Consider the following 27,336-nt stretch of genomic DNA (forward strand, 5'->3'; position numbering starts at 1 on the left):
TCACAGAAAAGAAAATAAACACTCTAAAAGGTGATGTGCCTACCTCAAAACAAATTTATAAATGTATAAAATACAATTTTTTATTTCTAAATTGACAAAGAGAAAAATTTTTGTAATATTTAGTGGACAAGTATGGTATAAGAGCCATCTCTATACAATTTTGGTGACAGTGAAAATTTGTACAACTGGTGGACAATAGGCAATATCAACATTGAAAATACACACACCTTTTGATCTGTCAATTCAACCCTTAGGAATTTCTCCTACATCTGTACTCATTGCTGTGACAAGACTTCTATCTATGAGGTTCGTGTCAGCATTATTTTGTTGAACAAAAGATTTCAAGTAATGAAATATCCAAGAACACAGAATTAAAGATAAATTGTGTTTTGTTCCACCAAAGAACACTATGCAGGCATTAAAGAAAGTTTAAAAAGAAAATGTGTTCATGTTGCTAAACAAAAAAAGGGGAAAACAATGTCTATGGTATGTTTCCAGGTATGAAGAAAAATATATCAATTTACTCATGCTTCTCCTAGGCTAAATTAATACTGGAATTTTTACCATGTATGTGTATGCCTACTTTAAAAAAATTGATCTTAGTGATTGCATAAAATAAATGTTTAGGCCTTCCTTCAAAAGGCCTCATTCCTGCTCTTTCAGTCTTTCCCCACATTTGTTCTCCCATGTACATAGCTGCACCTCTTCTAGAGAAAGACTGCGTTTCTTACCTCCAAATGAACTCATGGATCATTCCTTAGTGTCTACATTTGTTGGTAAGTTTCTCTCCCACCATAAACAGTCCTTTACTCCACAATTTGTACTTTTAAAGCCAATTCCAACTACCCAATAGCTCTCTCTAAAGACCATGATCATTATTATGATTTTCCAGTGACCCAACAGCCTATTGCAATGATCTCGATTATTGTTAGGATTTCTGTCTTCCAAAATATGATGTTTGTGACTAGAGCCCCACAAATGAGTTTAAATCTACTTATCCTAAAATAATTGTTGACTCTTGCTTTATATGAATTAGTCATATTTTTGAAAATGTATGTGAGTCTCTTGAGACCAGGCAGGGAGAATACAACTACACAACTCAAATGTCTTTGTACCCTTGACACTGCCCAACGTAGGGTTGAACATACTGAAAGCTCACCATGCGTCCTGGGTGAGCTGGATGCTGTGGGGAAAGACAAAAAAACAAATTAGCTTCTCCAAAGATTTTTTTTTAAAGAGAGAGAGAGAGGGAGAGAGAGAATTTTAATATTTATTTTTTAGTTTTCGGCAGACACAACATCTTTGTTTGTATGTGGTGCTGAGGATCGAACCCGGGCTGCGCGCATGCCAGGCGAGCGCGCTACCTCTTGAGCCACATCCCCAGCCCTTCTCCAAAGATTTTGAGCCTAAGGATTTTCTGGCTTGGATCACTGTCATCAAGGCAAACCTCTCAATAAAATTCAGAAGTGCTGGGTAATTAGAGGCATATTACACTATCCACAGAGGCCAAGAAGGTTATACAAATGTCTAAATAAATAGGGCATAGGAGTGATAGGACCTGGGGCTGAATGGAAGACACTTGTCCTCCCTTAAAGATTCCAAAATCAGATATGGACTCCAGGCAAACAATACATTCAACCATGATCAGCAAGCAGGTTGTGACACATAGATGGAAGTGGCCATTAACCCATCCATCTCTGCAGGCTTTCATCTCCCTGAGCAGGGAGGATGCTATAACCTGGGCAAAAACAGCTCTAGAACACCCATCAATAGACAGAGTTCCTGAAGCAAGCCACATTAATGTGTCTGCATGGAAGGCGATGTTTACAATCCCCCCACCCTACACACACACACACACACCCCCAAGGGCCTCCCTTCCTTCCTCCCACAATGTCATTTAAAGATACAGCGAACCCTGCCTTTCATCAGCCATGGTCTCCTCTCCTTGCACTTCTGATTTCTTGTCACCCATTGCCAGAAATATCAAAGCTCTCCATTTGCAAGCCATAACCACTCGCTCACCTCCCTAAACTCCTGTGCACTTCTCAGTTATATTTCCAGGGAAGTGGGGAGTTGGTGAAGTTCCTCCATCCCAGCCACTCTTCCTCCACTCTTCCTTCCCTCCCCTGTGTCACAAAAGCACTCAGTTTTCTGAGGACAGGTGACCAAACATTTGTTGTGAAAGGAGTGAGCCGAGCCAGCAGCCTGTTGTGGGGAATGGAGAATGAAGAGAAAGTGGGAAATAGGCATGTGCGTGTGGCACCTCTAGACGCAGGCTCTGCAACCTTCACAGAGGAGCAGACGCCTTCACCTACAGACTGAACCACCACATGAGCCTCCCTTGTGAAACAGGAGGGCTTTGTGATGCAGTCTGCAGCCTGTTCTGTCCTCTGTGAGGTGGACAGACAAGGGTGAAGCACTGGGAGTCATTTGGCACTAGACCCCTGAATGCCTAGTTGTAGAGATGGTTGGTCTCCTCATGCTAATAATGTTTAGGCCATGTTGAGCCTTACATCTGTTCTGTGGGACACTGGATATCCCTTATATACCTATGGTTCTCTTTTCATCGTTATCCTAATTATCTGGCAAATTAGACGGAGTTACTATGGATTGAAGCGCAAACCTACAAGGAGCAGCTGCCGGGTAGGGAAACACTGTCACCACAATTGAGCTAGTTTAAGCCTCAGATAAGCTTTCAAGTTTTCAGTGTTTCTCCATATTAAATCTCCCCCGACCCCATTTTTATACCATACTTTCAGTTACCTTTGTATATTGCTTTTGTTTTGAGAACCTATTTAATTCCTCACCAGCTCTCCCTCCAATGCAATGAAAAGCCTCAAGACCCTTCCTATTTGGCTTGAGTTGAGAAATAGATGCTATAAAGTCTACCCCACTAGATCTCAAGACTTCCCAATATGGGGGATTTTTCTGGTTGGTGAGTTTTGTAAAGCAGAAGTCATTGGGTCATTAGAAATGCTCATCCTTTAATCCATTCCACTTTTCTTCCTGTGTCATCCCAAGCTCTCTGTAGAACTTGTCATGAGGACAGGAGGATGAAGAATGCAGAATCTTGAAGTGAATCAGAAGGGTGAAGCAGAAAAGGGAAATGTTGGGGTGGAAAAAGGTGGAGTATGGAAAAGGAAATGTAGGAGAGTATATAAAATGCAGACAGCTATGGAGAAAGGGAAAGGGAAATATGAGTTTTTGTCTCATTTGGGGCATGAAAAAGAAAATGGCATCCTAGTCTCACATTCTCATGTTTTTTGTCTTCAAGCATCATCGAAAAGTCAGGCAAAGGAATAAAGATGCAGCGTCAAGAGGTAAAGTCCCAAACTGTCATTTGATTCCCACTGTGGGCTAGCTTCCTATATAGTATCTGTCGCTCTACCCCTGGTGCCAGGATCCAGGTGTTCTAATCTCTGAAGGCTCCAATTTCCCCCAAATTGATGACTTTCACAGAGGACTTCCATGGGTGGGAAATCTGAACATGGGAATGTTCCAAAATTCACTACCTTATGACCCTGAGAATAAATAATTGAAGAAGTAAGGCAGATGTCCTTAACTGTCATTTATTAGTTTTATGACCTTTAGGAACTGTTTCATCTCTCAGTCTTATCCATTAAATAGGCTGATGATCCCCTCTCACTCACATTGTGATTGTGAATATCATATGACATTAGGTAAGGGATATCATGTTGTAAATGGTGATTCTGTACATAAACATATCTTGGAGCACTGACCTTGAGTTTTTAGTTTCCTCTTGCTGAGTCAAAGGTCTTAAAATTGAGCTTCCCATAGGAGGCCCCTGAAACAATCCTATACCATATAACACTGTGTCCTGGTTCCTCAGTTAGGAGACCTTCCCAAGAGGAAGCTGAGGAGCCTCAGGAGCTGCTCTCTTTCATGAAAAGGTGATCTCTTGCTCTTTGCAGTCTTTCAACTCCCCATATGCCCTATGAGTTCTTAGCTAGGCCTGGGGCAGGGATGAGGAGAGGGATAATGGCTGGTTAGGAGACATGCATGGTTGGGACTAGTTTATTGGTTGAGAAAGTTGCTATGGCAGTAAGGAGTCCAGATATCTCAGGAAGAAAGAGGCAGTCACCTAATTTTTCTCTGTGCTAGGGTCACAGCAGTTGTACAACTCAGGATTTGACTAGTGCATAATTCATAAAAGGCATGACATGGGATTGTACTCAGCCATGACACAAATTATCCCATCAAGAAAATGAATAATGAAGTCATCATTGTCTTACTCTCTTACATTTATACCCTTTCAAGGGCGACTCCTGGGTCTTGCTGGACTCTGCTGACATTACCTCCTCTGGTCTGTCTTCAGGGAAGACAGTTCCTGGGATCCCTCATATAGGAGCCTATCATCTTATTTTCTCCTTAAAATTTCAAGAGAATAATATCCAAAGATGCTGGGTATAGCAGCAGGGTATAGCATCCCATAGTTCTCAGAATGACGAGTTCCCATAAGGACCTCATTTTCCACAGTATAGGCCCAGCTCTTGTAGGACTCAGGGATGGGGTAGCAATCCCCAGCCACACTCTTGCGAAGAGGCAGATGTCACTCCATCCTTAATGGTTGCCATGTTTTCCTTCCTAGTCAGGGATGGCTTCCTCAGAAGGAAAGTGTGCGGCAGCTTCTATGTGCAGATCCCTACTGCCAAACCTGCAATGGTGTGGCTCTGGAGATTGACCAATTGCTGGAGGGTGAGAATAACCAGATCCCCTCTACTTTACTGGGATCATCATGGGGCTCTTCTTGCCTAGAGGTGTTGTCCATGTCAAGTATGTCTTTTGAGCAGAATCTGGAGCTCCATTCCCAGCACTCCAGAGATTCTTCAGTGGCATCTGAAACTCCAACACTAAGCCAACTAATAGAACACGAATGCTTAACCCAGACAGTTTCCCGGAAAAATGATGGAATCAGAATCCAAGAATACTGGGCCGATCACCTCAAGTTAGAGCAGGAATTTCAACTGGCAGATAAGCCAGTGGGCCCAGAGACTATGGCTTCTTCAAGGCTTGAGGAATCTATAGTTACAGTGAATGAGCAGAAGATTATGCAGAACAACATTTACCTTGACCAGGAGGACCAAGTTCATCACCACTTGAAGCCTAAGGTTTCTTTAGTATCACCGAATTCAGAGATCACTAACCTGGCCCATCCTATGGCCTTAGAAATAGAGTCAGTTCTCCCCGCTCACCTGCCTTTACTCAATCCTAAAACTCTGAGGTTTCTTGAGGTACATGTAAAAAAATGGATGCATTTCCAGAGGTGGGGGCTCCCCAGGCGTGTCGAAGACTCCCTCAGGCAGCTTATGCCAGACCCAACATTGTTTTACCGATCTGAAAAAAACCCACAGGTTTCCTCCATGACTTCTCAGGTTATTATTGACAAAATTAAAACCATTTCCCACCAGACATGGGGTTCATTTGTGGCCGGACAGCCCATTCAGTCTATCTGGGTTTCTGAATGGTCTGATGTAAATCCAGAACAAAGACGCCACTGTCAGCAAATTCAAAACTATAACGTACTAACCCTACCCTCTCCTGCCCTTAACGTACTAAATGACATCTATTCACTGCATGGGGAACAGGATAATGACTCACAGTGCAATTTGCAGCAGAAATACAACCAGCTCTTCTGTGGCCTCCCTACTCTGCACAGTGAGTCCCTGATTGCTAATTTCTTGGACTCTAAAAGTCTCTCCAGGAACAAGAATGTGCCCAAGTCCCCCTTGAATGGTCCTCTTCTCTTCAATGAGCTCCATCCCCTGCTGTCCAATACTCCACCTGAGTCAGCCCCAGCCTCACCCCTAGCCTCATTCCCAGCCTCACCCCCAACCTCCCCAAATTGGATGTCTCCCTCTGAGAATCAGGTCAGTGTCCCATTTCTGACTACGGCTGAGTGTGAAGCCTTGGAATGGCACTTGCTGCAGAGGCAACTCCAGCTTCAGTGGGGCCTGCCAGCAGTCTTCCAGAGATCTCAGCATGCTCCAGGTCCCAAGCAGTATGAACCATGTTACAAAATCCAACCTCCTGAGACCATGAAGACCTCCTGGCCAGGAAAGTCCTTCTCGGTCCTCACCAGGGAACTGCTCTTCTTCCCAGAGCATGCCCGCAGGCTGCTGGAATTCCATCTCCAGAAGCAGTTGATTCACCATCGCTGGGGCCTGCCCCCAAAGATTCAGCAGTCCATCCAGTTGCTCCTTTCCTCCAATGACCAGCAGACCCTGTCCTGGAGCAGTACAGCCCTACCCAGGGTGAGCATGCCCCCGCTTGCAACCCTAGATGACAATGAGGCTGGTGTCCTATTCTCACCCATTGTAGCCCAAATGCCCACCCCCATGCCACACTTGTTTGCCCAGGCCAAGGAAGTATTGCAGAGCCATATCGGCTCCAAATGTGGACAGATCCACCAGGGCCAGGTCCCTGCCTGTGTATTCAGCTCCTGGAAATGCAGAATTCCTGGAGGCCTGGCAGTGGCTCCCTTCCCTTACATTCCACAAAGCCAGCACCCAGAACTGCAGGCAGCAAGTGAACCTGACCCACAGCCCAAAGTTATGCCCTGGATGACAGTGGCCCTTGATCAGCAGCAGCAGCAGGCCTTACCAAGTGCTGACACTGAACACCCTAAGCTGCCCCAAGTCCTGTCTGATACAGCCATTGAAAAACTGGAAACCATGCTGCGGCACAAGTATCTGGTCTTCCTGTCAGGCCTGCCTGCTCTGTACTGTGTGGCCCTCTCTAGGGCCATGGTTCCAGCAAAATCTAGCCAACCTGTAATCACAGAGATGGTGTCTGGGCCTGTGGAAATCCCAAAGGAGCCTCCAACTCCTCCACTGATTCAGATGATCTCATCTGAAGACCCTTGCAGGAGAATTGAATCATGCTTTCAAGATGACGATGAGACTTGGGCAGACAATACAGAGGAGTTCCAGCCTGAAGTTCAGGTGGAAGAAATGACAGAGATGGTAACTCCAAGGAGCCAGACTCTTCCTACTATCCCCTTCTCATCCAAGACACACATCTTCCCCAAACTAAATTTCCACCTTAGGAAAAAGGTCATAGAGATGCAATTGGGAATTCCCATAAGGGCAAGAGAGTCCAGGGAACCAACTGCAGGAGTTGCAGACAACAAATCCACACAGGAGTCTCTCGGGAGTCTAAGCACTCCAGAAAGCACAGTAGTCCAGGAACTGTCCATCATACCAGAGCCGCCTCCTGCCCCAGACTCAGAATGGATCCCCCTTAAAGAACAGCTGGCCACTGAGTTGAAGGCAGTACAGCACAACCTAAAGTCACTTAGTTCCAAACCAGTGCCCCACGGATCACCCCCCGGGTCTTCCAAGATTTCACAACTCAATGCGAACATGACCGAGGCCCAGATACTTTGCGTTCAGGTGGAGGCCAGTGTGAACAACCCCATCCTGGAGGAACCCTGGATCCCTGAGCCCCAAAATCCTGACAAGATCAAGGGCTCAGCCCAAGTCCTGGCACTGGAAGAAAACAAAGAGGACCCAGGAAAACCCAAGGCAGCAGGGGACCTTGGAGAAGGGGATGCAGGGCTTGGGATCTCCTCAGTCAGTGAAGAAAGACACCCTGCTGAAGATCAGAGGCCAGAAAGAATGAACAGGACATCCCGAGGCTCCTGGCAATGGAACCAGAGCTTTCTTCTTGAGGATCCCTGTCCACCTAGCCACCAGCATCACCCTCAGCTGCAGTCCCCAGAGCCACCCCCAGCAGTCCCTGGGGGGAAAGAATCTGAGCCTGACAGGCAAGACAGTCCAAGCAAGCCACATGTCATCCCTGAGCCCACAAGGAACCCTAAGAATGTCCAGCCCGTGGTGCCCCGCGTTTCCCAGGACAAGTCTTTCCTCCCCCAGAAAATTCAGGGTAAACCTTTGCAGGGCCAAACTCTGCACAGTCAGGTCTTGCAGGGGAAGGCGATGCCAGCCCATTCTCACAAGAAGCCCATGGTTCCAGAGACTGGCTTGAGAAATAAAATAAAATCCTTTCTGCACTGCATTACCCCTGAGAAGAAAGGCAAAGGGCACGTAGAGTCCATGTTCTCCAAAGCTGGGAAAGTGTCCAAAACCAGAAAAGAAAATGTTGAAAAGAGCCTCATTCCAGCCAAAAGCCCCACGGGGAGAACTAAGACAGAGAAGCCAAGTGGGCACCCCAAGGACCGTTCAGCCTCCCCTAAGAAGCCAGTGGGCCTGACCTACTTAGATGCCAAGGCCCGTTCAGCCTCCCCTAAGAAGCCAGTGGGCCTGACCTACTTAGATGCCAAGGCGCGTTCAGCCTCCCCTGAGAAGCCAGCAGGCCCAGCTGCCTTAAATGGTCCCCATTCCCCAGACAGTAAGCTCCGGCTACGCTCCCGACAGCATGGCTCTGCCTCAACCCTGGGCCATCCCCGCCACTGCCCTCGGCACTGTCCTCGAGTGGCTTGTGCCTCCCATCCAGGGAGCCTCCCCTAGCTCCTGGCCCTCAGCTCTGAAACATTGTCCTGCGCCAGAGAACTCCCAAAGCAATGAGGAAGTGTTTCGAGGCTCCCCAACCTGGGCATTCCCTGAAGAGCGCTATTTTCATTTCCATTGATGAACAGGTGTAGCAGAGCACCACCTGAAATACACTCTATATCTCTAAGCGGAGTTGTCTGTCTCTTTGTCTCCATTATACTTTGCTAAAAGGTGGCATGAAGAGGGCTATAAAGTCCTTCCTATGTAGGAAAGGAGTTTTCAGCCACATTTCAGAAGGGACACTATTGCACTGCTCCCTATCAGGGACTTGAATAAGGCATATTGAAGGTAAAGGTTGGGCTTAAATTCCAATAATTTACCATCCACATTTACCTCTCTATTTTAGATCAAGGATAGTGGAAAGAATAATTCTGAATTGTCCTAAATTTAATTACAAAGTCCAGAGGTGGTATGAAGAAGATAGGAGATTAATCAGTTACTAGCTGCAGATGGAATCAACAAAAGGACCATTAGCGTTGACTTAAAATCCCATCGCCACCATGTTTTGTTTACATATAAACTTTCTGAACTCCATCCCCAACCTATCCAGACAATACTTCTTATACATTTTCCTCCTATCCCAAAACATTGCCTAATTCCCATTATTGTGCCCTTATTATCCATAGCAAATGTAGGTTATAGTGCTTTCTTTTCCCACAGTTTATTAAAAATACATTTGGTTTGGGGCTGGGAATGTGGCTCAAGCGGTAGCGCGCTCGCCTGGCAAGCGCGGGGCGCTGGGTTTGATCCTCAGAACCACAAAAAAATAAAATAAAGATGTTGTGTCCACCGAAAACTAAAAAATATTTTAAAAAATTCTCTCTCTCTCTCTCTCTAAAAATAATAAAAAAAATACATTTGGCTCCAGTTTAGTGGACATTTTCCAACCTAGTTCTGCTGCTGGAATTTGTGAAAACTTGTCCCAGGAACTCATTCTTTATTTTTCTGGCTAGTATCTGTAATGGCTTGATAAGCCCTTTTATTTCAGAGATCTCTTGGTCTCTCTAGTGTTTTGGTTTAACTGTGTCTAGTGCATAATGATACTTATATTAGTTCCAGCCAAGTTCTAGACAAAGCACTACATCATGTGATGAATTCTATGAGTTATGAAGCCCTGACACAGGAGGAAGTACTCAGTTGATGAGAAGGAACTGTCACAATAAAATGACCTTAAGAAGTATCTTGTATTCAAAAATTAAATATTTAAGTACTTATTACATGTTAGGTACTACTACAAACACAACATTGGAAAAGACACAGCCCTGCCCAGACGTGGAGCTCCTGATCTCATATCATGTGATAGACACATGACCAAATTGTTTACTCAATATATACACTTGGAAACCAAATATTCATCTCAAACTATACAAAAATGAACTCCTGAAATCTGCTCCACACCCACCCACTCACATCAAACCCCTCTGATCATATTTCCCACATCAGTTAATGGCAGTTCCATATTTCCAGTTGTTCAGATCATGTACAGTGGAATGAAACATCCATAACTTTTCCCCTTAACAGTCCACATCCAACCCATCAATAAATCCTTGTTGTCTCTACCTTCAAAAATGTATCCAGACTATGACTTACCACATCCTCTAGTTTATCAAAACTGAAGCAGCAGCATCCTGAGACCATACCCTAAACAGTCTATCCTCAACACAGAAACATGATGTCCCCAAAGAGAATCCTGTCTTCATGAGAGAAAGAGATATAACGATAATACGAGGTTAGATCACCAAGGCAGTGGATGTAAATGAAGGAGAGATCTAAGGACTGGGTCGTGGGATACTTTTACTTTAAGAAGTTGGAAAACATAGGAAGAACCAGTAAGAAGAAACTGAAAAGCAATAGCCCTTGAGGTAGCAGAAAAACCAAGAGTGTGGTACACAGGAAGCCAAAAGATGACATCTTTCAAAGACAAAGTGATTGACTGCATGGAAAGCCAAAGAAGACGAGGACCTTCAGATCTAGCCACAAAGAGATTATGACTTTTGAAGAATGGCCTCATGTACGTGATGCAGATGAAGACATGGCTGGAGGGGATTCAAGACAGAATGGAATGAGAGCAACTGGTGACAGCAAACTTAATTCTTTCAAGAGGTTTGGTCAAAATAAGATGCATAAATATGAGGCAATAGCACCAAGAAGATATGCTCCAAAAGTTTGCACAAATTAATATTGAATGTTTATGGAAAAGATGCAATTAAGGGGGATAAATTAATGATGTAGGAGAACAAGGGAAGAGCTGCTGAAACCATGAATGAGTGGGAGAAATGAAGGAATGGGAGCAAGTCCCCAGGGTAAGGGACCAGCTTTGGCTAAAGTACAGACACTTTGCTTATGTAAACACAAAGAACTTAGTATCAATGAGAGAGCAGTTAGTGGATCAGAAAAATAAAGATTTCTTCCACAATTAATTAGAGCATGGACAAAGACCCAGAGAGGTGAATAAGAATCTAGGAAAGGACCACAAGGGTGAGAGCTATACAGAGAGTCAAAGCCAAAAAAAATTGGAGGTAGAGAGGGATTCTGGAAGTTACCACAGAAAATTTTAATTGGAGTTTAAGTTATTGGTCTCAGTATGAGAGCCCAAGCGGACACCAAAAAGTGGTTAAAGTTGCAGATTATGTGTGTGAAGCAGGTGCTCTTGCAACACTGGAGGAACAGAACAGACCCCAGAGAAAACACCAAATGCATCAAACCTGCACAACAGCAAGGGGCTAATAAAAAAAAGAAAAGAGACATGTGGCATCCTAGTGCTCAGCAAGGGACCAGAGAGAATTGGGTGTGAGAGGAGAAAGCTGGGAAGCAGGAAGACAATAAGCTGCCCTGAGTAGATAAGATAGACCTGTATTAGCCACCTAATGTCCCTCAGAAGGTGGCACCGCTGCATTCTCCTTCCACTTACCACAAGAGATGTCAAGAGCTTGAGAAAGAAAAGAAAATGCTGGACTTTCTTATCATGTGGTTTGAGGGACAGGGGATGCCCCTCATTCCTAAGGAAATCCAGAACCATTCAGCATCCTGTCAAACCAGGAGGAAGTTGTGGCAGGACTTGCTTCCTCTAATAGACCACACAGATTAGCACAATGTGTCCACTGTGACAGGATGCAGCACCCCAGATGGGAAGAAGCATGAATGAGTCCCTCCTCTGAATGGTGAATCTGTGCCTAAAAGGATGGAGGCCCAGACCCTAACTGGCCCCCAGGGAAGGAGGCACAGGCCCAGGCCTGCTGAGCCAACACTCTGCAGGTGTTTTCCTGAAGCATCCCCAGAGATCAAAGAAGGCCTTGGGACAGGCACATCCTCCCTGCCTGGTGGGAGTGCAGAGGGACACAGAGATAGGACACTAAGGGAGGCCCAGAATGAATGGAATTCACTCAGAAGGGTCACAGTGGCATCAGGTGGGAAGCCGGGTTAGTGTGCACACATCCTGGCTTAGCGGGGAGAAGGCCCTTCCCAGGGCCCCCCACAGGCTCCTACCTGCCTTATGCTCATGTTGCTGAACAAAGCCCCATAACAAAGAGCTGAAGGAAGAATTAAGCTTCAACTGAGACCTCTGGATCCTGAGTTCTCAACAAAGCCAAGATCTGAGAGAATACGAGCAGTCTGAGATCCACACAGTATGCTGATGGAGGATGAAGCCTGCTATCCCATAACCCTAGCACAACACCACCCTTTACCTCTCCCTCAACTCAAGAGAGGAGAAATCAGAAGATGCATACATATAAGAATTTGCTACTCCAGAACTAGGGGTAGATGCTAGGAATGCACCAGTGCTTGGGAACTCTGGGGTTCATCTCTACCACATTGTGATATGGTGAATGGCCTGACCTTCTAGAACCCTTTCCTTAGGCCCTCCAGAAGGCACTTCAGAACTGTCTGGAAGGAATCTCAGGCAAAGGACCACCAACAGAGGGAGGACAGTGGCTTCTCCACAATATCATTTCTGTTCAAGGCTGGGTCAAAACCAACAGGGAGTGTTAAAAAGGCTGCTTGGCTTTTTTTTCAACTCACTGAAGCCCAGGCAGGAAGGGAAAGAACACAGGATGAGCACAAGAATAAACCCCCTGGAGATGCTGCTTCCTGCACCATGGAGAGGCATTTGGACCTCTGCTTCTCTATCAGCCAACCAAAACTTAATACTTTGCCTGGACTGGAACCCATGGCTTAGGCCAGTCCTGTTGTAGAAGAAAGGACAAGAATGGTTCCTGTGTCCACTGCAAGAAATGAAGAGATGGCGGGACAACCTTGAGTTCAATGAGGACATGAGAAGTAAGCATAACACAGGCACGTAGGGTGCTGGGGACACAAAGTGCCAGATCCTCGCCAGGTCTAACTGGGTTTGCAGAGGACTGTGCATTCCCAAACCCTCAGACAGAGAGGCCAGGACCCTGAATACTTGGTTGGGATGAAAGCATGGGGAGAAGGACTAGCCAGAGAAAGATGCTGTTTCCAGAAGGATGGGTGGGTGCTGCCAACAGGCCCCCTTCCCTTCCACGTGCCCCTCCTTCACTGTAATTTCTCTGGATCCAGGACCAGGCAAGGAGCACACTGGGGGATTTCCAGAGTGTATCACTTCCAAGGTCAGGCCCCCTACAGAGGCCACAGGGGCAGGGCCCCCGGGCAGGCAGCCTGACCATGGGAATCCAGACAGCGGGAAGGGAAGCCATTGCTTGCGGTAAATAGTACTGGCAGCTGGGGTGTGTCAGGCAAAGGGGGGGGGGGGGCTGGAGAGGGGCAGGCAGAGAGTGAGAAGACAGAGGAGATCACACACACACAGAGAAACAGAGAGACAAAGACAGACATTCAGCCACACAGGTACATATGAGAAAAGACGCAAGGTCACCCTTGCCACTCAGAAAAATTTTCAGAGCATACACAAACACGTGTAGGAAACATACCTACATTAACCCATGAACACCCTGAGTCAGACATGCCCCAGTAGACATATGCCCCAAAACTCGCACAGACTCAAAAACACGTTTGCACACATAACTGACACAGCCCCTCACACAAACCCACAGACAAGTGCAATCTAAACCCATTCTGCAGACTCCTCCCTAAGCTTCAAGGCCACTGCTGAGCAGACCTGTCTCTCCCTCATCTGACCTCTGGTTTCTATTTCTGTCCTATTTCTTGTCCTTTGATTCACATACATATCACTGGGCTCAATAGCTGGGCTGTGTGCTCCCTGTGTCTCCCTCAGGAAGTGTGTCCCCTGCCCTCTTCAGCAGCCCATCCTTCACCTACAGAGGGTCCCCAATGTAATGCTGGATCCATGCCGGCAGGGTCCTGAGCCCCAGACTTGACATGGCAGGCACGAGGGAACAACAAACCAGACAGACACATTCAGTCTAGTTACTCTCACGGAACTCTCAAGTATCAGGTCCTGGATACCCAGGAGGACACTCCTGACACAGGGCATGACCAACTGTATATCTCTCCCCCACACTTTAATTAATGTGAACCACAATCCCATCCTATGCCCCTACCTGTAAATCAACTCCAACTCCATTCCCAGAGACAACTTCAAGGGAAACCCTTAAAATAACCCACATTAGAAAGGTAATACTGCTGGGTGTTAAGTGAACATGTTTACATGGCCAAATGAGTTTGATGTAGAAAACTGTGGTGTTCCCTTTCCCCAGGATCAGGGCACTTATCTGCCCTAGCTGGATAACTGTGGGGACACTGGTTCGCCTAAGTCCCTTTCCAGTCTCTCTTAGAAGTTTAAGACTGCTCTCCAACACAAAATTGAACTCCTGGCCAATCTTAATCCCAATCCTAAATGCAAGCAGTGCCCTACTCCAACCCTAACACAATCTTAATCCAAGGCACACTAGCTCTTACCAACCAGAATCACAACCCAATCCTGAATCCCACTTTCACATCACCAGGCTCCCAGCTCTGTGCTCACCACTGTCCAACTCCAGTCTGCAACCACAACATCACTGCTGTTCTAAGCACAAGCCTAACTCTAGCCCTAACCCTGGGTGGTGACACATTGGGTAATGTATGTCTCCACTCTGGACACATCGATGTCACACTCATAGTAAGGTTTGTACCCTCAGGATCTTGGTGGTTCTTTCAGGACCAACAGCCCAGTCCATGGGGCATGTTGTTCCTGGAGGGCTCAATGCTCTGCTGGGAACCCAGGAGCACCAAAGCACCCAGGCCCTTTGACCCTTGTTGGATACACAGGCTCATGGGGCCCTGCCCACCCCAAATCATGTTCCAAGATTCGCCAAGTCTCTTAGCTGAAATTCCGGCCATAGGCCTCCTTGCTTGCCAAGCTGGGAGCATCTGCTGCCCTGGAAGCCCCCAGCAGGCGGGAGCAGGCTGGCCTGGGGCTGAGGGGAATGTGGCCCTCCCCAATGTGGGAATTTCCAGACTCTTGCAACATTCACACCTAGGCTGTCTACCACAGAAGTGGCCCAGGTGCCTGTCCTAAACAGGTAGAGGGCCTGCTGAGACTGAGGCTGAGGGAGGCTCAAATAAACACAGTTCCTCTCCCCACTTCCAGGGTCTCAATCTGGTCATAAGGCATATCAGTCCACACTCACTATCAGGGTAGAGCTGACATCATCCCCACGTGCCTCCCCTTTCCTTCACCCCCAGGATTTGGGGTTGGATCTGGAATATCTCCGCAAGACTCATGTGTTGAAGTCTTAGTCCCCAATGCAGCAATGTTCAGAGATGACACTTTGGGAAGTGATTGGATCATGAGCTCTAGCCTCACCAGTGGATTAATAATTTGACAGCATAATTGAGAGGTGGTAGAAACTGTAGGAGATAGAATCTAGTTGAAGGCGTGGGTCCTGTGGGTGTGCCCTTGGGAACTACACTTTGTCCCTATCAACCCTCAATATCTCTCTCTCCATCCCTGCTTCGCTCTCCCTCTTTCTCTCTTGCTTCCTAGCTACCATTAGGAGAGCAGTTTTCCTCTGTCACAGCCTTCCACCTTGATATTTTTTCTCACCTCATGCTAAAGCAATGAAGCCTGCCGATCATAGACTGAAACCTCTGAAACCATGAGCCAAAATACATCTTTCCTCTTCTTAAGTCATTTTGCTCAGGTTATTTTGCCCCAGCAGTGAAAAGGTAACTAACACCACCAGGGACCAGTCATCAAATAGTATCTGGGTTTGCTTAGGAGCTCATCAAGCCAAAACCTTCACCCTCAGGACTGGAATTCTTGGTGGACATTCACATTTCCCATGTGCAGCCATCCAAGTCTTTGTGTACTTTCCCCTATACCTACATACAGCCCAGCCTGAAGAGAAAAAGAGGCCTGGGTTCTGGGCTATAGACTCCAAACTGCCACACCCAGGATAAGGTTCACGTGGTACTGTAGGGTGGGACAAGCCAGGCCAGCAGCTGCGGGCAGAGGAATGACTGGGTGAGTAGCCAAGGATCCTAGAGAGCACTATGGGTCCCCCAAAGCCTTGGGGTCCCAGAGAAGGGTCACAACTCCTCTTATCACCTCAGTCCTCCTCCTGGGCACTGTATCTATACAGTGGAATACCTGGACTCACTCCCCGCCTCTCATGCCCCCAGGTCTTCCACAGACCAGGGAGGGACAGAGACTTGCCATCTCCTTGCTCTCAAGTCAGCTATTTTCTGCCCTGGGTTTTTGTCCAGCCAGGTTTCCACCTCCAGCAAAGTCCCTGCTGTTTGCTTCCTTTCTCTTAGGGATCCTAATTTAGGTTCTAAGCCTCAGGAGCAAGAAGGGAGGACCCAATATCTCCAGAATGCAATGTCTCTCTGAGGCTGCTCTACCTCTGCAGGCTCAGGTTCAGAGGTGGAGGCTCTGGGTCTATCCTAGGAAGATCTTCCTCTGAATTTAGGAAAGACGGGTGAGTATGGGACCTGATGGAGCTGTGGATACATCTGACACAAATATGAAGCCCCCCCCCATAATGGCATAAATAAAGACAAGAGGACAACAAGTTTCTTGGGTGAGAGAGACAGACAGAGATCCTGGGGTTTCAGGAAAGGATACAGCACAATCCCCTTCTTTCTTTCCTTCACTCCACTTTTTCTACACACTCAGCCAGGTTAGAAAGTCTCCTCGCTAAAGAGAGGTAGGGGAGACATCTCTCTAGCTTCCTTTTCCCCAAACCAACTTTATTCCCTCCTACCAGCTCTGTGCCCATCTGGAGTGTGGGCTGGGAGCAGAATTGGCCCAGGTAGCTTTCTCAGCCCCACCCTCACCAAATGCTTGGACAACTTACAGATTCTTTGGCTCCGTTTTTAGATTCTATTTAAGATGGTCTAGGGTACTGACTCTGATTCTGTATTTTTAACTAGCTCCCCAGGTGATTGTGAACTGCAGCCAAATTTGGAAGCACCAATATGATTCTGTTATCATCTATTTGTCTCCCACCCTCATCTAGGCCCATGCTATCCTGACTTTTTAGAAAACTTCACACATAGGCCACTCACTACTACCTAAATTATTTCCACAAAGGCAATTGGGGGTGGGTGGGAATGAGGAGATGGGAATTTAAAACTTGATGGTGTCAGGATCTGCCTTCAGACCAGGTAAAAGATCCAGGAAACCTTATCTCCTTGTTAACGCCCAGTCATGTTCCAGGAATGCCAGCCTCTTTCCAGCAAGGGCACTTCTGTTACAAAACCTAAGAGTCATGGGCTCAATTATTTATCATTTAAGTCATTCAAATCTCATCCTCTCTCGCCTGTGAACCTAGGGTAAACCACCACCCCTTCACATCAATTCCAAAAGTATCCCCATCTCCAACCTCTCCACATCCCATCCTCCCCCAAAGCAATACCCCTATTGTGGGTCCAATATTTTTGTCACTACTGTGTCCCTGACCACCTCTGTCCTAACTGCATCTGTCCTAGTCCTCATCCCCTCTCCAACACCATATGGTTTCCCTGCCCCTTCATAAGCCATCCTTTCATAAAACTGTTTTTGATAAGACTGGGAATGAAGAAAAAAATACTGTGGTGATGAGGAACCTGCTTTTAGGTTTAGCACCCTGGACACCAAATGGGCTTTCCAGTTCTGACTTGGGGGTCACAACTCTGAGGTCTTGATTCTGTTTTAAACATAGATTCTAAATTATGACCCAATATTTCTCATACAGTGTACACCCAGATAAATTCCAAGTGGATAAAAGATTTTAAATGTTAAAAACTAAACTGCAGGAGCTCGGCATGGTGGCGCATGCCTGTAATCCCTGAGGCTTTCGAGGCTAAGGCAGGAGGATCAAGAGTTCAAAGACAGCCTCAGCAAAAGCAAGGCACAGAGCAACTCAGTGAGACCCTGTCTCTAAATAAAATACAAAAAAAAAAATAGGTCTGGGGATGTGGCTCAGTGGCAGAGTGCCAAAAAATAAAACTAAACTATAGGAGTGACGTGATGTAAAACAGCAGAGTAAGAATCTCCAAGGATTTGTCCCTCCAGGAAAGCAACTTCGGAGGTGGAAAGAGTGATTGACATCAACCATCTCAGAATTCTGGAACCTGATTGGGCATTTGTAACAGCAGCAGGGGTACTTGATAAAGGGAGAAGCTGGTGGTCTTTAATAAGAGAGCATAATGCATGAACTTCCTCCCAGACAACACTGTGGGGATAGCATCCCACACTCCTAGAGTGGCTGGCTAGAGGCAGAGAGGGCAATGGGAACCTCATCCCTGCCCCAATTTGGGGCTATATATTTTAGTCAGTATGGTAGTTCCCAAAGAGACAGGTTTGCCTTGGTTTCAGCCTTTTGAGGTATAGTAACTTCCCCAACAACAAAAATCAGAAGATTTAAAACTACAGAAATGTTTTTATATGTGTTGCAAGGGGATGGTGAGAAACCCTTCTTAGGTCACTAACTGACCAGAAATTCAAAACAAACTTCAGTGACCCCTCACATCAAATAATGCACATTTTGGCCAGGCACAGTGGCACATGCCTGTAATCCCAGTGGCTCGGGAAGCTGAGACTGAGAACTCGGGAAGTGAGTTCAAAGCCAGCCTCAGCAAAAGCAAGGTACTAAGCAACTCAATGAGACCCAGTCACTAAATAAAATTCAAAATAGGGCTGTAGATGTGGCTCAGTGGTGGAAGTGCCTCTGAGTTCAGTCCCCAGTATTCCATGCCCCCCCAAAAAAGAATGCACATTTTGCAAAATAAGTCATGAAAAGTCACAAATGGATGGCATAGTCCTCAACCGGCAAATATCAGCAACATCTAAGGAATGGAAAAATTATATTTCCAAAGATTATCCTACATTATAATATTCATATTGTCCAGTTCTCACCAAAACATTACAAAGAAACAAGGAAGTATGGCCTATTCACAGTTAAAAATAATTTGCCAGAAACCATCCCCAAGAAAGCTCAAACACTGGGAATAGTAAATGAAAACTTTAACTGTCTTAAATAAATTCAAATAGCTGAAGGAAACCTTAAGCAAATAACTAAAGGAAATATGGAAAACAGGATGTGAAAAAAAAAAAAACTTAGACTATCAAGAAAAAGAACCCAAATAGAAATTTTAGAGTTGAAAATACAGCTCCAAATTATGAAAAAGAACCCAAATAGAAATTTTGGAACTAAAAATAAATTTCACTGAAGTGAAAAAGATCACTAGGAGCATTCAACAGCAGGTTTGAGCAGGCAAAAGAAAGGATCAACATACCTGAAGATAAGACAACTGAAATGATCAAGCCTGAGAAATGGAAAGAAAAAAAGATGAAAAAAAATATATATATATATTTTTTTTTTCTTTTTTTTCATCTAGGCCTCCTATGATATATAAATAGGAGGCCTAGATGAAAAAAAGAAAAAAACAGGATGGGATAAGTTTTTGAAGAAATAATGTCTGAAAACATCCCAAATCTAATGAGAAAAAAAAAAAAAAAAAAAAAATATATATATATATATATATATACACACACACACACACACACACACACACACACACATACATACATACATTTCCATGAAGCTCACAAACTCTAAACAGGATAAGCAGGATCTCAATGAGATCCACACAAAGACATACTAGAGTCAAAACTCAAGCCAAAAAAAATAATAATTTCAAAAGCAAGAGAGAAGTGACTCACTATGTACAAGGGATTATCAATAATTTTGTTTTCAGTGCTGGGGATTGAACCCAGGGATTTCCCACTGGCTAAGCAAGTGCTCTTCCACTGAGTTACATCCCCAGCTCATTTTTCAGTAGGATTAACAGCAGATTTTCAGAAATCATGGAGGCCAGAAGGCAATGGAATGATATATAAAGTCCTAAAAGAAAAAAAATAATTGTTAAATAAGCATTGTGTTTCCATCAAAACTATCTTTCAAAAATTAAGGAAAGGGGCTCGGGTTATAGCCCAGTGGTAGAGCATTTGCCTAGCATGTGTGAAGTACTGGTTTTGATCCTCAGCACCGCATAAAAATAAATAAATAAAACAAAAGTATTGTGTCCATCCACAACTAAAAAAATAAAAATAAAGAATTAAGAAAAAATAAGCAAAATGAGGGAGTTTGTTACTAGTAGACTTGATTATAAGAAATGCTAAAGGGAGCCAGGCACGGTGGTGCACGCCTGTAATCCCAGCAGCTCTGGAGCCTGAGGCAGGAGGATCTAGAGTTCAAAGCCAGCCTCAGCAAATGCAAGGTGCTAAGCAACTCAGTGAGACTCTGTCTCTAAATAAAATACAAAATAGGGCTGGGGATGTGACACAGTGGTTGAGTACCCCTGAGTTCAATGCCTGGTGTCCCCCCTGCAAAAAAAAAAAAAAAAAAAAAAGCAAAAGAAATGCTATAGGGAATCCTTCATGGTGAAACAAAAGGGATACTAAAATAGTAATTCACAGGCTTACAAAAAAAAAAAAAAAAGATCCCTGGTAAAAGTAACTCATAAGGAAATATAAAGTTAATGTTATTGCAATTTTGGTTTGTGATTCTTTTTTCCCACATAATTTTAAAAGGAAAATGCATAAAACAATAATTATAAATCTATGTTAGTGGGCACACAATATATAAAGATGTAATCTATCACAATAACAATATAAAGGAAAAAGGACGAAGGTGAACAGGAGTAGAGTGCTTATATACAATTGAAACTAAGTTGGTATTATTCAAACTAATCTAGATTGTTTTAGGTTTAAGATGTTAATTGTAATAACCAAGGCAACCACTACGAAAATAACTACAAAACATACAGAAAAGGAATGCAGAAGATAATCACAATGGTATGCTACAAAAAGATGAACTAAATACCAAAAAAGGCAGTAATAGAGGAATTAAGGAACAAAAAGCATATCAGATGTGCAGAAAACAATATCTAAATGACAGAAATAACGTCTTCCTTAAAAGTAATTAATTAAATCCACCAATTAAAAGGCATATATTGGCAAAATGTGATTCAGCTGTATGCTACCTACAAGAGACTCACTTTAGATATAAAGACACAAAGACACCTTGAGCAATGACACACACCTATAATTCGGGCAACTCAAGAGGTTGAGGAGGAGGACCATGAGTTCAAATCCAGCCTCAGCAATTTAGTGAAGTCCTATCTCAAAATAAAAATAAAAGAGGCTAGGGATTAGCTCAGTGGTAAAATATATCTGGGTTCAATCCCCAGAACAAAGAGAGAGAGAGAAAGAGACACAACATGAAAATAAAAGGATGCAAATAGTGTCCAAAAGAGAGCTGAGGTGGCTATATAATGACAGACAAAATAGATTTTTAGTTCAAAAAGTTTACAAGAGACAAAGATAGACATCATATATTTTTTATTTTTTTTAATATTTTTTTAGTTGTTGATGGACCTTTATTTTATTTACTTATTTATATGCGGAGCTGAGAATCGAACCCAGTGCCTTACACATGCAAGGCAAGTGACCTACCACACTGAGCTACAACCCCAGCCCGACATCATATATTTTTTAAAAGGTCTGATACAGCAAGAAGATACAACAGTTATAAATGCCTAATTACAGAGCTCCACAACACTACAAGCAAAAGTTGACAGAACTGAAAGGAGAAATTGGCAGTTCTTCAATAATAGCTGTAGAACCCATTTTTAATAGTGGATAAAACAACCTGATAAAAGATTAATAAGAGGCCATGCACAGTGGCACACACCTGTAATCCTAGCAGCTTGGGAGACTGGGGCAGGGGCATCACAAATTCAAGGCCAGCCTTAGCAATTTAGTGATGGCCTAAGCAACTTATTGAAACCCTGTCTCAAAAAAAAATTTTTTTTAATTTAAAAAAAAAAATTTTTTTAGCATTTCTAGGGATGTGGCTCAGTGATTAAGCACCCTGGATTCAATCCCCAATACCAAAAAAAAAATCAATAAGCAAACAGAATTTGAACAACACTATAAACTGATTAGACCTAACAGGCATAATGAGAAGATTCTGCCCAACAACAGAGGAGTACACTTTCTTCTCAAGTGAACATGAAACATTCTACAGAACAGAACACATGTTACGCCAAAAACCAAGTCTTAATGAAGTTTAAGACTGAAATCATACAAAGTTATCTTTTCCAATCACAATGGAAAGAAACTGGAAGTCCTTACAGATATAAAACTAGAAAGCTCAGATATTCTGAAATTAAACAACATGCTTTTAGACAACCAAAGAATCAATGAAGAAAGCACAAGGGAAATTAGAAAGTAACTTGAGGCAAATAAAAACATAATATACCAAGCCATATATGATGCAGGGAAAGCAGTACTAAGAGGGAAATTTATGGTTGTAAGTGCCTGTGTTAAAGCAGAAGGATCTCTAGAGGATGTAGCTCAGCAGGTCCTAGGCTCAATACCCAGTATAAAAAAGATTAAATTACTAAAATCAAAAATAAAAGTAAGACATTACTATCAATTGATATCAAATATCAAATTGATATCAAATATCAATTTGTCATAACAAAAAGGATTATAAGAGAATAGTATGAACAACTGTATTCCAACAATTTGGAGACCCAAGATGAAATGAATTAATTCCCAAAACACACAAAACTCAAGAAAACATCTGAACAGATCTATAACCAGTAAGAAGATTAAATTGGTAAAAAAAGAATCCCAATAAAGAAAAAACTCAAGAACAATGCTTTCACTAACAAAAAAAAAATCTACCAAAAATGTCAAGAATCAATCAATCAATCAATTTAATTAATTAAATAATTAACTAGTCTTTCTCAGACTCTTCTAAAAAAGTTGAAAAAGAGCTAACATTTCCTAACCCATTCTATGAGGTCAACATTATTTAGACAAAGACATACAAAGACACCACAAGTAAACTACAGACCAATATCCCTTGCAAATATAAACACAAAAACCCTCAACAGAATATTGGAAAAGCAAATTCAGTAACATATTAAAACAATTATATACCATGAGCAGGGGACATCTATTCTCAGAATACAAGTGTAGTTTAACATACAAGAATCAGTCAATTTCATATATCACATTAATAGATCAAAGGATCTATTAATGTGATATTTGATTCTCTCAGTTAATGCAGAAAATACATTTGACAAAATCCAATACCCTTTCATGATTTAAAAAAAATATATTCAATATACTAGAAATAGAGGGGAACATTTTCAACATGATGAAGGCAATAATTGAAAAACCCATAGCTAATGTCATACTCTGTGGGGAAATCCAGGTACAGTGATGCACAGAAATCCCAGCAACTCAGGAGGCTGAGGCAGGAGGATCACAAGTTCAAAGCCAGCCTCAGCAACTTAGTGAGGCCCTAAGCAACTTAGTGAGACCCTGTCTCAAAATAAAAAATAAAAGGGCTGGAGATGTGTGGTAAAGCACCTCTAGGTTCAATCCCCAGTACCAAAGAGAAAAAGAAAAAGAATATATATATAGATATATAGATATAGATATAGATATATACACACACATACATATATACATATAAATGTATATGTACTTATATATACGTACTTACATATATACAAATGTGTGTGTGTGTGTGTATACACATTTCCCTGAAATTCCATATAAATTTTAGGATGGATTTTACTTTTTGATAGAGATTGTATTGAATATGTGAATCACTCTGGAGAGTATTATCATTTTAGTAATATTAAATCTTCTAAGCCATGAATAGGGGTATCTTTTCATTTATTTAGAAAGCCAAATCTTTAAAAAAAACAATGTTTTTGAATTAACATTTCCTGGTTTCAAAACTTCCTACAAAGCTACAATAATTAAAATAGTAATGGCAGTAACATAAGGATAGATATATAGACAGATGCAATGAATAAACCCTCACACATATGGTCAGTTATTTTCAACAAGGGAACCAAAACCACTTAATTGGGAAAGGACAGTCATTTTCAACACAAGGTGCTAGAAAACTGGATATCCACATGTTAAAGAAGTTGAACCCTAAGCCAGGAGTGAGGGTACACACCTCTAATCCCATATAATAGGGAGGTTAAAATAGGAGGATTGCAAGTTTGAGGTCAGCATCAACAATTTAGGAACTAGGAGAGACGCTGTCTCAAAATAAAATTTTAAAAGGGGGACTGGGGCTGTAGCTCAGTGGTGGAGTACTTGCCTCACAGGTGTGAGGCCGTGGGTTTGATCCTCAGCACAAGAAAGAAAGAAAAAGAAAGAAATATTTAAAAAATATTTTAAAATAATTTTTAAAAGGGGAGGAGATGCTGGGGATGTAGCTCAGTGGTAGTGTTTGCCTAGCCCTGGATTCAATCCCTAGTACATACAAACACATGCATACACCCATGCACAATGAAATTTGATTCTTACCTTATACTATACACACACAAAAAAAAAAAAAAAAAAAAAAAAATTCATTCAGTATGGATAAAAGATCTAAATGTAAGAACTGAAACTCTAAAATCCTTAGAATAAAACAGGGAAAATCACCATGAGCCTTGATTTGTGATGATTTTTTTAAAAACAACACCAAAAGCACAGGTAATGGCTGCGGGTGGATTGGGGGTGGATTGGGGGTGGATTGGGGGTGGGTGGGGGTAAATTAAACTTCATTGAAATTTTTAATTTTCCTGACTCAAAGGACACTAACAACAAAATGAAAAGACAGCCCATAGAATGGGAGATTATGTTTGCAAGTCATGTGTCTGATAAAGGCCTATTATCAGATTTGCTTGAAGGAGAGAGAGTGTGGAGTCTAGAGCACGGGAGAGCCGTGAGGAAGCCACCAAAGTGCCCAGGGGAGCCGTGGCAAGGCTTGCACCAAGGCAGTGTCTGAAAATAAGAGGAGGCCCTCATGGATTCCACCGATATTATGAAGGTCGAGTCAGGCAGCTTGGGAACTGTTTGGCTGTGTGGTTTTAATCCAGGCATACTAGTGAGGCTGAGCGCCAGGAGAGGGCTCAGCCAGCTTTCAGGAAGGAAAAGGAGGGGTGATGAGGGAAGTGAAAGTGTCAGACTGCATAAATAGGCAGAAGGCCAGTCCCAGCCCTCACAGAGACCCCCCAACTTTCAGCTGCCCATCTTGCCTACAGCTCTCGCCTCATATTCACACTCAGCCATAGCCATGGCTCAGACACTGGCTCTGAGCCTCCTTATCCTGGTCCTGGCCCTCTGCGTCCCCTGGACCCAAGGTACCAAGGAGGGAGGAGTCTTAGCTGGGGGAAAGGGGCTGGAGACATGTAGGTAATAGCTTTTAAGCAGCCCCTGTGTCCCTGTGACCCTCATTCTGCAGGCAGTGATGGAGGGGCTCAGGACTGCTGCCTAAAGTACAGCCAAAGGAAGATTCCCTACAAGGTTGTTCGCGGCTACCGGAAGCAGGAAGCAAGCTTAGGCTGCCCCATCCCAGCTATCCTGTGAGTGGCACAAGGGGGTGGCTACAGGCTGATGGTTGAGCGGGGCGGTATGGTGGGCAAAGCTAAGAAGGCTTACTAACCTCCAACCCCAAGGTTCTTGCCCCAGAAGCGCTCCCAGCCAGAGCTCTGTGGAGACCCCAAGCAGGCCTGGGTGCAGCAGCTGATGAAGCGTCTAGACAAGCCACCAGCCCCCCGGAAAGAAGGCCAGGGCTGTAGGAAGGACAGGGAGACCCAGAAGCCTGGAAAGAAGAGAAAGGGCTCCAAAGGCTGCAAGAGGTGAGAAAGCAGAAGGGACGAGGCGGGAGGTGAAGGGGAGCCTTGGTCAGCCCCTCACAAGCTTCTTCTGCCCCCCAGGACTGAAGAGCCACAGACCCCCAAAGGGCCTTAGCTCAGTGACCAGCCTGGAGCTCAGGAGGCCCCCACCAGCCTCACCAGGGCTTGAAGCCCCAACCCAAGAGGCAAGAAGGGGACTATAAGAGAGGAAGGACTCAGGAGCCCCAGAGCAGCCACCCCATGCAGCCTTGTCACACCCACTTCTGCTGCTTCAGCCAACCCATCTGTATTCCCATCCCTACCTTGCATGGCTGAGTTGCCCATGCTGGGCCAGGCCCAGAGAGACAGAGAAAGGAGACAGCAGGACTGTCCCCTCTGGGAGGTCACCCAGGATCCAAGACCTGACCCTGCTCCCCATTGCATCCCACCTCTTCCTTTTAAATGTGATTTATGCTTAACCAAATAAAAAGCTGTTGCCGCCGCCCACCCAAATCCCTGTTCCTGTGTGTTTGCGTCACTACAGGTTGGGGTCATCTACTCTATTCTATGTTCCCACTCACCCTAGGTGCCCACACCTCTGGGCAGTTGAAGAGAGGCTGATGGGCCCTGTCTCTGGGGAGTTTCTGCCAATGAATATTCTGCCAGTGTTACTGGAACATAGATGCACATGCACATGTACACACACAAAACACACACACACACACACACAACCATGGCTTTGCAGGTCTCTGGGACTCTGCAGGGATTTCCTTTCCTGAGTCTGTTCAGCACTCTGTTACTCCAGCAGTGACTTCTGGATCTTTTCCCAGATCTACCAAGGACTGCTTCCCCTTTCCCTGGGGCCTACTGAATGAGAACCTCCAAGTACCCAAGAGGTCCTCAAGAGCAACACTGTGGCCTGGACCCATTGATAACAAAGGCAAATACAAGTTCTATTGAAACCTACCCTATTTATAATTCCAGCCATAGAAGGAACCCCATGGACACAAGAGGACTCCTTTCTGCCCTGTTCAGTGAAGTTTCCCCACCCTCTCTGGCCTGTCTCTGTGGAATGGAACTTCTGTGATCTCTTTCGAGGTCTACTGAGCTCTTTGTCTCCCTCAGCTTTTTCCCAGTTAGGAGAGCCTCCTTCCCTCTGTTTTTCCTCTTCCTCTTTTGGTTAGGACCCAGGATACCAAAGCTCCTTTAACTTCTTGAAACCAAGTCTGGGCATTTTGGAAGCTCAGGATCAGACTAAATCTGTCAGAGTCAAAGACTCCACCTGGGCCCCCTACCTCTTCGTCCTCAGAGAAGACACCCTCTATTCCCCACTCATTTCTAGTCAGGGAGAGGAAGGATGGTTGGTTGGGGCCTAGAAATGTAAGAAAGAAAGGGGACAGATCCTGGGGAAAAGACAAGAAAGGCAGGGACCTAAGAAGCTAGGGGTGGCTGCCCAGCCCCCTTTCTTTCCATGGAGCCTGAGTATGCCAAAGCATTCGCCATTTACCCCAAAGCCATTATAGTAGCTGCCCTCACTCTTCTTGGGGCTGGTAAAGATGGGGCTCCTCTTTACCCATCCTTGTGTATCAGGTGTGATCTTAGCCTTCAAACTCAGATATGGAAGAAATAATGTTGTATTTTTATTTTTATTTTATTTATTTTTATTTTTATTTTTGTAGAGCTGGGAATTGAACCTAGGGCCTTGCACATGCAAGTCAGGCACTTCTTGACCAAC

General features: G+C 44.2%; 2 protein-coding genes across 2 annotated transcripts; both read left to right on the forward strand.

The window, feature by feature from the left end:
- Positions 1–2,499: 2,499 nt before the first annotated feature.
- LOC143385775 (protein SPATA31F1-like) lies at positions 2,500–8,489 on the forward strand. The gene is made up of 5 exons (XM_077108026.1): positions 2,500–2,643; positions 3,275–3,320; positions 3,851–3,911; positions 4,610–8,226; positions 8,335–8,489. The coding sequence occupies exons 1-5, from the start codon at positions 2,500–2,502 to the stop codon at positions 8,487–8,489; spliced, it is 4,023 nt and encodes a 1,340-aa protein (XP_076964141.1).
- Positions 8,490–25,003: 16,514 nt separating this feature from the next.
- On the forward strand, positions 25,004–26,099 carry Ccl21 (C-C motif chemokine ligand 21). The gene is made up of 4 exons (XM_076843324.1): positions 25,004–25,127; positions 25,229–25,349; positions 25,443–25,625; positions 25,704–26,099. The coding sequence occupies exons 1-4, from the start codon at positions 25,061–25,063 to the stop codon at positions 25,735–25,737; spliced, it is 405 nt and encodes a 134-aa protein (XP_076699439.1). The 5' UTR covers positions 25,004–25,060; the 3' UTR covers positions 25,738–26,099.
- The last annotated feature ends 1,237 nt before the right edge of the window (positions 26,100–27,336 follow it).

This window comes from Callospermophilus lateralis, chromosome 2 (genome assembly GCF_048772815.1).
Source record: "Callospermophilus lateralis isolate mCalLat2 chromosome 2, mCalLat2.hap1, whole genome shotgun sequence".
In the NCBI taxonomy this organism is placed as follows: Eukaryota; Metazoa; Chordata; class Mammalia; order Rodentia; family Sciuridae; genus Callospermophilus; species Callospermophilus lateralis.

Coding starts and splice junctions, on each gene's coding strand:
- LOC143385775 (XM_077108026.1), top strand. CDS start 2,500: ATGTTGAGCCTTACATCTGTTCTGTGGGACACTGGATATCCCTTATAT. Junction 3,321..3,850: donor TAAAGATGCAGCGTCAAGAG/GTAAAGTCCCAA, acceptor CTGGTTCCTCAG/TTAGGAGACCTTCCCAAGAG. Junction 8,227..8,334: donor CTCCCCTAAGAAGCCAGTGG/GCCTGACCTACT, acceptor AGAAGCCAGCAG/GCCCAGCTGCCTTAAATGGT.
- Ccl21 (XM_076843324.1), top strand. CDS start 25,061: ATGGCTCAGACACTGGCTCTGAGCCTCCTTATCCTGGTCCTGGCCCTC. Junction 25,128..25,228: donor CTGCGTCCCCTGGACCCAAG/GTACCAAGGAGG, acceptor CTCATTCTGCAG/GCAGTGATGGAGGGGCTCAG. Junction 25,350..25,442: donor TGCCCCATCCCAGCTATCCT/GTGAGTGGCACA, acceptor TCCAACCCCAAG/GTTCTTGCCCCAGAAGCGCT.